This window comes from Gorilla gorilla, chromosome 13, assembly GCF_029281585.2.
Source record: "Gorilla gorilla gorilla isolate KB3781 chromosome 13, NHGRI_mGorGor1-v2.1_pri, whole genome shotgun sequence".
Taxonomy (NCBI): domain Eukaryota; kingdom Metazoa; phylum Chordata; class Mammalia; order Primates; family Hominidae; genus Gorilla; species Gorilla gorilla.
The window spans coordinates 25,113,746-25,126,721 of NC_073237.2; the positions used below are offsets into that span (position 1 = coordinate 25,113,746).

The window sequence follows — 12,976 nt, forward strand, 5'->3', positions numbered from 1 at the left end:
TTTATTAGTTTTTTACCCTCTACTAATTTGGAAGTTACATTTATATTTCTATTCAAATTTTATTTCTAAATTTTGGTAAACAAATTCATTTAGTAGGTATGCTTGTCTTTGTCTAAAGATAACCAATAGTTTTTGCCTTCCACTCAAAGAGTAGCTAGAAATCTCCAAGAATAGCCCCTCTCTTTTTACATATGACCTCTAAAAAGAATATTTCGAAAATGATGGCCACACACAGTGGCTCATGCCTGTAATCCTTGTATTTTGGGAGCTGAGGCAGGAGGATCACTTGAGCCCAGGAGTTCAAGACCAGCCTGGGCAGCATAGCGAGACCCCGTCTCTACAAAAAATAAAAAATTAGATGGGCATGGTGGCACATGCCGATAGTCCTAGCTGCTCAGGAGTCTGAGGCAGGAGGATCACTTAAGCCTGGGAGATCCAGTCTGCAGTGAGCTGTGACTGTACCACTGCACTACAGCCTGGGTGACAATGCGAGACCCTGTCTCAAAAACAACAACAAAAATATACACAGAAATGATCATGGTGTGTTTACTATATTATCATTTCACCATAGCTAGCAAAGCAGGCATATTTTAATTGTTTTTCAAACTTCAACTCTTTAAATATCAATTTCTTTATAAGGAGACATTTTGTTGGAATGTTGCACAACAGAGGCATAACTGGCATTTTAGGTGGGACAACTAGTCCACTGTGCACACTGACCTGTGTACTGCAGGATGTTTAGAAACTCTGGTCCTTGCCGACTACATGCTAGTAGATAGTTCTCTTCCCCCATAGTGACAACCAAAACTGCCCCACGCTTTATTTCTAAACATTCCCTTTGAGATCAGTACCATTCCAAATGAGAACTACTCTTTTAATGCATGAAAACAAAGAACAAAAATTGCAAAATAAATATATGTAGAATTGAGGGAAGAAAAAGTGAGAAACAGTTTAGTTTCACAGGAGAAATAACAAAAATATTTTTCCTTAAATTCAGGAAACTCTTTTTTTATAAGCCAGTTTTCATCATTAACTATACTACTTGGTCTCCTTCCTGTATAATTTTCTCGAAAATTTTTAGTTGCAGTATATGACTAGGTACAATTAACAAAATATATCATCACTTTTTGGTTGCTTTTCCTAAAGCCAGTTTCCTTCTTGAGGCTCTAGGACAGAACACTGAATTTGTTCACCATCTTTAAAAAAAATGTTTTTGTTCATAATCCTAACATGGTCTCCTATTCACAAACCTGTTAGTGTCCCAAATAATGACATTTCCATCAAATCCTGATGTTACTAAGAGTCTTGTATTAGTATCATATTCGATGTTCTTCACCCAGCTAGTGTGACCATGTAAAGTGCATACTTTGGTGTTCAATTTTCTCAGATCCCATAGTGCTATTGTAGTGTCATCAGAGCAGGTAGCAAACAGCCGGTTATCAAGAAATCTATAAAAGCAGAAAAACAAAACCCTGGTTCATTTAATCTCTTTTTAAAGGAAAATTGATTTGAGAAACAGTCACTATATTACCTAGACAAGAAAGAAAGAAAAAAAGGACTACACACTCACTATGTAAACCCAATGACTGATATACTATAAAAAGTATACTTTGCATAATTACAGAGCCAGGATACTATGATTTAATGACAGTCACATTGCAATTGGATCCATTCGCTTTAAATTACTGATTTTTATTTGAAATTGGAAATAGGGGTAAGTGTTTGGAAAACAGTGACAGAAGGGAAAAAAAGAACTTCAGAATCTCTATAGGAAACAAAAATGATGAGAGAGAATTTAATAGGAGATAGAGGAAGTTTTGAAGACTTGATTGCGGAGAGGGACACATTACACATAATCAAAATCATGAGAAATATTTGCTCTGCTACAAGGAACATCTTTTTCTATTTAGAACACAGTTACATACAAAAATTGCTGTAAAAATTGCCATTATTTTGAATCTTTTAACTGAAAGGTATTTCCCAAATAATCTGTTAGCAACATTTTATTAGGACCAATCAAGAAAATTACAAAATAGGCTTAAAATACTCTATAATTCAGACTTTTTATTATTTTACACTAACTTCTCAATCCTTAGTGAGAATATATTTAATACAAATACTTAAAAAATAAACTACTATTCACACTTGAATTTTCGTTTAATTTAACATTAGGATGCTTTCTGTAATACATGCTGTTATCCTAATCTCTTACAGAAGAAATGAATTCTGGTGCTTCTTCTAAGATAAATTTACATATAATTGTCAGAAATCAACCCCAATATCCACAAATACCATAACGACCTTCCTAAAATTGATCACAGTTTTCAAATACCAGGCGTTTACACAGGTTGTTTCTGCTAGGTGAAACAACCTTCCTCCTGCCCCTGGATCTGGCTAATTCTTGCTTTCTTTTTAATACCATCATGTGTCACTTAATGATGGAATACATTCTGAGAAATGTGTCCTTAGGTGATTTTGTTGTTGTGTGAACATCATAGAATGAACTTACACAAACCTAGATGGTACACACTGAGGTTATATGGTATATATGGTATATAGCCTATCACTCATAGGCTACAAGTGTGCACAGCATGTTACCATACTAAATACTGTAGGCAACTGTAACACAATCGTATTTGTATATTGAAAAATAGAAAAAATACAGTAAAAGTACTGTATAAAAGATTTAAAATGTTACACCTGTATAGGGCACTTACCATGAATGGAGCTTGCAGGAGTGGGAGTTGCTCTGGGTGAGTCAGTGAGTGAGGGGTGAGTCAGTGAGTGAGGGGTGAGTCAGTGTGAAGGCCTAGGGCATTACTGTCCATTACTGTAGACATTATAAAGACTGTACACTTAGGCTACACTAAATTAATTTAAAAATTTTTCATCAGTAATAAATTAACCTTCGATTACTATAACTTTTTTTACTTCATGAATTTTTAATTTTTTAAACTTTTGACTTTTGTAATAACAGCTTAAACACAAACACATTGTGAAACTGTACAAAAATATTTTCTTTGTAGCCTTATTTTATTAACTTTTTTCTATTAAAATGTTTACTTTTTAAACTTTTTTGTTAAAAACAAAGACACACATTAGCCTAGTTCTACACAGGGTAAAAATCGTCAATATCACTGTCTTCCATCTCCACATCTTGCCCCACTGGAAGGCCTCCAGGGGCAATAACAGGAACAGAGCTGTCATCTCCTGATAACAACGGCTTCTCCTGGAATACCTCCTGAAGAACCTCCCTGAGGCTGTTTTACAATTTACTTTTTTTTTTTTAAGTAGGAGTACATTCTAAAATAACAATAAAAAGTATAACATAGTAAGTATTAGGCAATAGGAATTTTTCAGCTCCATTATAATCTTCTGGAACCACTGTTGTATATGGTGTCACTCACTGAAACGTTGTTATGTGACATATAACTGTATTCGGCTATTGTCCCCTCCAGGAAGCCTTCCTTGTTTAACCAGCCTGGTACACCTACCAATTCTCTGAGCTCCCAAAGCATTCTGGGAGCTTCTATCATAATACTTAATATTATACTGTAAGGAACAACTTTACTGTAAACTCCCTGAAGACAGAAGGAACCTGTCTGCCTAGGGTCATGGTTAGATCTGCAGTATACAATACACATGGTGCCAGACACATATGCACTCAACAAATACTTACAAAATAAATGAAAGAGGAGTTCACTGCCTAGCAGAAAAGACACTGTAACTACATAATTACATGAAATAATTGTGTGGAATAAGCAAAGAGGGTGGCTGGGAAAGACTTCATGATGTTATCATTTGAACTGAATAAAAGATGAGCAGGAACTCCCTAAGTGGTCAGGGTTACTAAGCAAAGACACACAGGCATGTGAGCGGATGGTGCCCTCTGAGAAGCAGCAGTTAGGAGTGCTGTGTGTGGGAAAGTAGAGATGACTAGGGAATACATTATGGATTTATTCTATGGTGATTACCAGTAACTATTTTTTAATTATAAAAATACATTTCCTGGCCAAGCGTGGTAGCTCATACCTATAATCCCAACATTTTGGAAGGCCAAGATGGATGGATCACTTGAGCTCAGGAGTTTGAGACCAGCCTGGACAACATGACGAAACCCCATCTCTTATTTTAAAAATAACGATAACAAAAAACATTTCTATTGAAAATATTTTTAATGAAAAAAAAATCGGCTGGGCGCAGTGGCTCACGCCTGTAATCCCAGCACTTTGAGAGGCCGAGGCGGGTGGATCACAAGGTCAGGAGTTCAAGACCAGCCTGGCCGAGATGGTGAAACCCTATCTCTACTAAAAATACAAAAAAAATTAGCTGGGCGTGGTGGCGGGAGCCTGTAATCCCAGCTACTCGGAGGCTGAGGGAGAGAATTGCTTGAACTCGGGAGGCGGATGTTGCAGTGAGCTGAGATCGTGCCACTGCACTCCAGCTGGGGCACACAGCAAGATTCCGTCTCAAAAAAAAGAAAAAGAAAAAAAATCCATCACCAAAAATAACCACTTTATTGATGTTTAGCTTAATTTCTGTTTTAAATCTAATATTATCTCAAAAACATATTGCCATTATTAAAGATTTATTAACAAAATCATGTTTAATGGCTGAATAGTGTTCACTGTATGAAGAACTGAAACCTTTTTTCTTTTTAATTTTTTTTTTTTGGAGACAGAGTCACGCTTTATCCCCCAGGTGCTCACTGCAACCTCTACCTCCTACGTTCAAGTGATTCTCATGCCTCAGCCTCCAGAGTAGCTGGGATTACAGGCGCCCACCACGACGCCCAGCTAATTTTTGTGTTTTTAGTAGAGACAGGTTTTGTCAGGTTGGCCAGGCTGGTCACAAACTCCTGACCCTCAGGTGATCTGCCTGCCTCGGCCTCCCAAAGTGCTGGGGATTACAGGAGTGAGCCACTGTGCCCGGCTTCTTTTTAAAATGAATATGCAATTTTTGGGTGTTTGGATTGCTTACAATTTTTTACTACTAGAAAACACTAAGATGAGCATACTTACAGCCAAATATTAATCACATCCCTATGTATTTCTCTAAGTATATTTCCAGAAAAACATGTTGCTAAGTAAAATGAGATTTTTTTAATGTAAGTTTTTTTTAATGTAGCCAAACTGTTCTCCAAAAAAACATACCAATATGGAGTTGCATCAGCAGTTAGGAGAGTGTCCATTTTCCCAAATCCTTGCCACATAGGTCTTTAAAAAAACTTTCTCCTAAGTGCTAGGAAAAAAATCATCTTGTTTTAAGTTGAAATTTTTATTTTTAGTAAAGTTGAAACTTTTTCACATTTATTAGAAAAATATATTTCTTTGCTGTTCATGTTCCTTGCTGATTTTACAACTGCAGTATTATTTTAATTACTGAGTTGTAAAAAAAATCTTTAAAGATAATATATCCGTTTTTCAAATACTGTGCATTGCATATATTTTCCACATATTTCTATCTTTTGTATGGTTTATGTTTTCTTCCCCTATCAAAATTTTAATTTTTTTTTTTCTTGAGACAGGGTCTTGCTCTGTTGCCTGGGCTGGAGTGCAGTGATTATTATGGCTCACTGCAGCCTTGACCTCCCAGACTCAAGCAGCCCTCCTTGTCTCAGCCTCCTGAGTAGCTGGGACTATGGGCACATGCCACCATGCCCAGCTAATCAAAATTTTAATTCTTTTTTTTTTTTTTTTTGACACACAAGCAGTATGTATTCAACACACTGATACCTGATAGCATGTCAGGAAAAGAGAACAGGCAATGCAGTTTAAGGGGGGAAAAACTGAGAAGTCATAACTACTCCAAAGATGTGAAGGAAACCACAAAAGACATGGACCTGCTTCTACTATAAAAAGAAAATGAAGCACTTCTCTGGGGTTGCTGTACCAACTGTTTCAGCCCGTTGTAGTCTTGCCTCTTTCAGGGCTTTAGCCACTATTTCATTTCATGGAAAAGCAGACATCTCCTAACAAACAGAGTGACATTTACCAAAAGAAAGAGGGCTTATCAGTGAGAAGCTTAGTAAAGAAAAATATTTACCTATGCTTTGCACAATTTTCTTTTCTTTTTTTTTTTTTTTTTTTTTTTGAGACGGAGTCTCGCTCTGTTGCCAGGCTGGAGCGCAGTGGCGCCATCTCGTCTTACTGCAGCCTCCATCTCCCAGGTTCAAGGGATTCTCCTGCCTCGGCCTCCTGAGTAGCTGGGATTACAGGCACGCGCCACCACGTTCAGCTAATTTTTGTATTTTTAGTAGAGACGGGGTTTCACCGTGTTAGCCAGGATGGTCTCCATCTCCTGACCTCGTGATCCGCCCGCCTCGGCCTCCCAAAGTGCTGGGATTACAGGTGTGAGCCACCGTGCCTGGCCTGCTTTGCGCAATTTTCAAAAGCCATTATTTCTATTCAATTTTGGGTACTTACTACAGTGCTGGATGCAAAGTTTATGCAGTAAAAGCTTATTGAATGAATGAATCACAGGATAAATAATACAACTAGTAATTTCTTAAGATCATAAATTCCATTACAGTAACCCTGGTAGGCAACTCTATAAAGTTCCGGGCTCCAAGAAGAGGTCAGTGCATGCCATAAATGTGTTTGATCTGCTGTGAAGTATATTCACAGTCTTCAAAATGTAATGCTTAAATGAGATAAAATTGGTTGGTTACCACCCCCAAATTAGCATATGCCAGCCTGCACAAAGGTAAATAGCAAAAACTTTAACTGCTCAATCTGAATTAACCAAAGATTCCTTCTAGGAATCTTAAAAAAAAAAATAAGGGTGTGAACACTTCAAGCACTTATTTTCAGATGCATCAACTGACATAAATTAAAAATGGTACAAACTAATAATTGAACACCAGTAGCATAACAAAATAGAATTTTCACTCTTTCCGCTTTGAGTCAAAGTGGTTTGCTCATGTTTGTTGAAATCAGAACTGAAACAATGACATGTATAAAAAAGAATAGATAAAAGTGGTTCTTGCATTAAAGTTCCATTCCCTGCTCTCAGCTGATGAGGGCAGGAGAACTCAATGGAGCAGTTAAGGCAGACTCAAATCATCTCAGCTGGAAGCACTCTCCACTTAAACATACTCATCTGGCCCACCCTCATTTCAAATTCAAGCAAAAATGGCCTCCCTGAGGCTTTAAGACTTGCTTTCTTCTTTTTCTTCTGATAGTGTTTCCCAGATTGGCTCCTTGATGTGCTCTGGTAACTGTTCTAATTGTGTCTTTGTTACCTCCATGGCAACCCTTTCAGGTAAGTTTCGCTGAATATATTCCAAGTAGACATCTGCTGTGCTTCCAGTTAGATGTTCTAACTCTAAACATCTGTAAAGTGTTCTCATTTCATACTGAACTCCGTGCTTCTTGTAAATATGCACTGATATGAGAAGAGTAAATCGCTCTATTTTCCTTGGAGGTTCGTGTACTTTAATAGAGATACCAAGTTCTTTAGCATCAAGCACAGCAAAATATTCATAACTGTCCAATACAGCCTTACCGTGGCGGCGCGGACGGCGTTTGGGGCCGTGTGCCGGCGCCTCTGGCAGGGATTGGGGAATTTTTCTGTAAACAGTTCTAAGGGCAATACAGCCAAAAATGGTGGCTTTCTTCTCAGTACCAATATGAAGTGGGTACAGTTTTCAAACCTACACGTTGATGTTCCAAAGGATTTCACCAAACCTGTGATAACAATCGCTGATGAACCAGACACATTATATAAAATTTTAATTCTTATATTGTCAAGTCCATTTTTCCCTTATAGATTTACCTTTACTGATAATGTTTTTTGTTGTTGTTGTTTTGAGACTGAGTTTCACTCTTGTTGCCCAGGCTGGAGTGCAATGGCGTGATTCTCAGCTCTCTGCAACCTCCGCCTCCCGGGTTCAAGTGATTCTCCTGCTTGAGCCTCCTAAGTAGCTGGGATTACAGGTGCCCGCCACCACGCCCAGGTAATTTTTTTTTTTTTTTTTTGACGGAGTCTCACTCTGTCTCCCAGGCTGGAGTGCAGTGGCGCGATCTCGGCTCACTGCAACTCCACCTTCCGGGCTCAAGTCATTCTCCTGCCTCGGCCTCCTGAGTAGCTGGGATTACAGGCGCCCACCATCACACCCGGTTAATTTTTGTATTTTCAGTAGAGACAGGGTTTCACCATTTTGGCCAGGCTGTTCTCAAACTCCTGGCATCAAATGATCTGCCTGCCTCGGCCTCCCAAAGTGCTGGGATTACAGGCGTGAGCCACCACACCCGGCCCCAGCTAATTTTTTTTACATTTTTAGTAGAGACAGGGTTTCAACATGTTGGCCAAGTGGGTTTTGAACTTTTGACCTCAACTGATCTGCCCACTTCGACCTCCCAAAGTGCTAGGATTACAGGTATGAGCCACTGTGCCCGGCCCTGATGATGCTTTCTAAAGTAAAACTAGTTCAATGACTTCCATATTTGACAGAAATTATGTGACTGAGACTCAGCACAGTGGCTCACACCCATAATCCCAGCACTATGGGAGGCCGAGGCCAGATGATCTCTTGAATTCAGGAGTTTGAGACCAGCCTGGGCAACATGGTGAGACCTCGTCTCTAAGAAAAATACCAAAATTAGCCAGGTGTGGTGGCACGCGCCTGTAGTCCCAGCTGCTCAGGAGGCTGAGGCAAGAGAATCGCTTGAGCCAGGGAGGCAGAGGTTGCAGTGAGTCGAGATAGCACCACTGCACTCCAGCCTGGGCGACATGAGTGAAACCCTGTCTCAAAAAAAAAAAAAAAAAAAAAAAAAAAAAGTACGTGATTGAGAAAAATACATACAAAAAATATTTTCTAAAAAGCTACTGGAAAGTTAAAGTTTTAAAATAAATTGAGCATATTCATACATTTGAAAAGTTTTTAAAAAATAACAAAGATATTTTATTCAGTCTACAGAAAATACTTAATGCACAGATGGATTTAAAACCCCAATGGGGTTATATTGCTGTAGGCCACAGTGGTCTGAGAGTTTTAAGGAAGAGAGATTATTAGAATGAGAGTTTCAGAAAGATCTCTGAACTGGCTAGGTTTCCAGACTGTTGGACTTTCATAAAAAATAAAAAGGGGGATTAGCTTTTTAATTTTTCTTAATAAGGTCATTTAAAAAACTATAATTGTTGCATGAAAGGATATTTTAATACCAAAAATATAGAAAAATATGAAGTTGGAATAAAAGCTAATAATTTTGAATTGAATAAGTTTAATGAGAAATTCAATACTTTGACTTTAATTGGCTCATTTTTGCCTGAAAATATTACTTATTAAAAACTTTGATATTGGAAGTTGCTGTTTAGTAAAACATAAATTTAAAAAAAGATGGCTGGGCACAGTGTCTCACTCCTGTAATTCCAGTACTTTGGGAGGTCAACAAGGGCGGATCACCGGAGCTCGAATTTGAGACAAGCCTGGGCAACATGATGTAACCCCATCTCTACTAAAAATACAAAAATTAGCCAGGTGTGGTGATGCCTGCCTGTAATATCAGCTACTCGGGAGGCTGACGCAGGAGAATCGCTTGAGCTGGCGGGGCGGAGGCTGCAGTGAGCTGAGATCGCACCACTGCACTCCAGCCTAGGCGGCAAAGCAAACAAAAAAAACTTTGGTATTGGAAAATCACTGATAAAGAGAAAAAAATTGTAGAATACTAAGAATGTACACTAGGAGATAAATTAAAGCACCTAAAACAATTTTTATCCCAAAATCAACAGATGCAGAGAATGTAGCGTTAGACAAATCCTTGGATATGTGGGCCTAGTCCTCTCAAAACTCAGTCTAGCTTAATAAGTTAATAATTGTAAAATATTTATAACTCCACAGACCCCAATAAATAAGAGACAACCCTTCAAACACATTGAAATCTATGTCTCTGAATCACAGAACTTCTCCAAATGTCCCCATCAAACCCCAGCATACATGACTGTAACAGCTATGGGTAAGCTGACATCTGGACAAATTCAAGGTCTTCATTGTCAGATGATACGGTAAAGGATAAAAGAAACTGAAAGTGAATTCTATTAAAATGGGTACTAACATTTCATTGTATAAATGAAAGTGTTGTTGAGTCTATATCTTAAAAAAAATATTAAACGAAAACTCATGAAAATAACATTTTCCTGTTTATTTAACTACAGACGATCCCCCACTTAAAATTGTTCGACTAACAATTTTTTGACTTTATGATGTTTATCTGGGTATTAAATTTATTTTGACTTCCAATATTTTCAACTGACAATGGGTTTATTGGGAGATAATCCCATCAGAAGTTGAAGAGCATCTGCATATGCAAATTCTCAGAACAAGAATAAATTAAATGTTTGGCATTTTTTACATAATCTTCTCAATGAAATAATGATAGCAGAATATGACATCCTTACTTCATATTTGAATTTGTAGTATAATCAAAAAGAAGGTCATTTCAGCTCACGCCTGTAGTCCCAACACTTTGGGAGGCTGAGCCAGGTGGATTGCTTGAGGTCAGGAGTTCAAGACCAGCCCCGGCAACATAGAGAAACCCTATCTCTACAAAAGATTAGCCAAGCCTGTAGTCCCAGCTATTGAGAGGCTGAGGCAGGAGAACTGCTTGAGCCCAGGAGGCAGAAGTTGCAGTGAGCCATGATCATGCCACTGCACACCAGCCTAGTCTAGGTAACAGAGCAAGACCCTGTCAAAAAACAAAAACAAAAACAAAAAATTAAAAACAAAAAATAAAAAACAAAACAAAACCTAAAACAGAGAGTCATTTCTGTATAAATATTCAAGGGCCTCATCAATTTTCCCAAGAGCCTTTTTCCTTAGTCCTGTGAGTTATTCACATAATGCTTTGAGGTGTCTATCATGTCATAATTGATGTCATTTTCTTTTATCTAATTGATCACTACTCTTAATTCTATGATATCATTATCTGCCAGTGATTTTATATTACTTGACCAGTTCTCTAACATAATTTTCAGGGTTTTGCAAAATTCTGCATCCTTTGTAAGATAAGAAATTTCGTGTTCCCACTGACACAGCACTACATTTGCATTATATAGTTTGAAATTTAACAATCAGCAGCACGCCAACAAAGACAGTGGGAGGCAGAAATAGATCCTGGGATATATTTAAATGGGTATTAGTTTTTTTTTTTTTTTGAGACGGAGTCTCGCTCTTGTTGCCCAGGCTGGTATGCAATGGCGTGATCTCGGCTCACTGCAACCTCCACCTCCTGTGTTCAAGCGATTCTCCTGCCTCAGCCTCTCGAATAGCTGGGATTACAGGCACCCGCCACCATGCCCCACTAATTTTTGTATTTTTAGTAGAGATGGGGTTTCACCATGTTGGCCAGGATGGTCTCGAACTCCTGACCTCAGGTGGTCCGCCCACCTCGGCATCCCAAGGTACTGGGATTACAGACATGAGCTACCATGCACAGCCTAAATGGGTACTAATTATTATTATTATTTTTTAGATGGTTCAAGCGATTCTCCTGCCTCAGCCTCCTGAGTAGCTGGGATTACAGGCACCCGCCACCATGCCCGACTAAATAGGTACTAATTTTTTAAATGTAATATCACTAAGTAAATATTCTTATGATGACCTCCAGGCTTCTCCCTGCAACTTCATAACTGGGGGGACCTAGATCTTTTTTTTGTTTGTTTTTTGAGACGGAGTCTCGCTCTGTCGCCCAGGCTGGAGTGCAGTGGCACGATCTTGGGTCACTACAGCCTCCGCATCCCGGGTTCAAGCAATTCTCTGCCTCAGCCTCCCGAGTAGCTGGGATTACAGGTGCCGGCCACCACGCCCAGCTAATGATTATTAAAGGAACTCTAAATCCACATACAGATCCCTCAGGAATGAGAAGTAAGCCTGTATAAGGGGTGTAAGTATTTAAATTACAGACTTTTCCCACTACTTTCCCAAAATATGAAGTAACAGAAAATATTGTCCGTAACTACCAATGTTTTTTATTTTTTTATTTTACAAGATAATAAGCAAACTACAAAACTAAGAAATGAACTAGAAGACATTACCAAGTATGTACAAAATGACTGTCTAGATTCAAACCAGAAAATGCATGCCCATGTCTCTGAACAGTACAGTGAGGTGATCTAATGGAACTGAGTATGAATTCCAACTCCACCACTTACTATATCTAAGAACTTGGGCAAATCTCTTTATTTGAGTTATAGTTTTTTATTCCTTAAATAGCTACAATATCTGTCTCACAGAGGGATACTGTGAGGATTAAGTAATGTATAAAAAGTGCTTCACAGAAGGTTTGGCACATAGAAAGCATTAAAAAAATGGAAGTTAGTATTATTAATAAATAAAGCACACTTGAGCTCATGCACCAAAGACTCTTCAGATCCTCACTCAAAACTTTCTTTTTTTTTGAGACAGAGTCTCGCTCTATCACCCAGGCTGGAGTGCAGTGGCGCGATCTCGGCTCACTGCAACCTCTGCCTCCTGGGTTCAACCGAGTCTCCTGCCTCCCGAGTAGCTGGGACTGCAGGCGTGTGCCACCACGCCCAGCTAATTTTTGTATTTTTAATAGAGACGGGGTTTCACCATGTTAGCCAGGCTGGCCTGGAACTCCTGACCTCAGGCAATCTGCCCACCTCAGCCTCCCAAAGTGCTGGGATTACAGGCATGAGCCACTGCGCCCAGCCAAAACTCTTAAGTTATGTATACTTCTAAACGAGCTTCAAAATCGATTTCTCTAATCAACAGATCAGAAGAAGCAGATTCAAATTTGTAGGCATGAGTTGCTATGGCAGCCATACTGGCAGCAGCAAATGAAGGCTAACATTGATAAATAATACATTCTAATAGCGGATTAGCCAAAGGTTGTTTTGAGTAAAGGCAAACAACTTGGCACAAGTCTTATCTTTCTAAGAAATTTTTAAATTATAACATATTAGCAACATAGAGAAAACTATAAAAAAAATAACAAACATCTGTGATACCATTCAG

The 12,976-nt window shown here is 38.6% G+C and overlaps 1 protein-coding gene across 4 annotated transcripts in view; it reads right to left on the reverse strand.

Moving 5' to 3' along the window:
* DCAF10 (DDB1 and CUL4 associated factor 10) overlaps positions 1-12,976 on the reverse strand; it is a 61,391-nt gene that overhangs the window by 18,446 nt on the left and 29,969 nt on the right. For 2 of the 4 annotated variants that reach the window (XM_019033600.4, XM_031014921.2), the window contains exon 3: positions 1,251-1,448. The exons of the other annotated variants lie outside the window; for them this stretch is intronic. In XM_019033600.4, the coding sequence (XP_018889145.2) occupies positions 1,251-1,448 (198 nt within the window). The remainder of the gene's footprint in view (positions 1-1,250; positions 1,449-12,976) is intronic. 4 annotated transcript variants of the gene reach the window in all.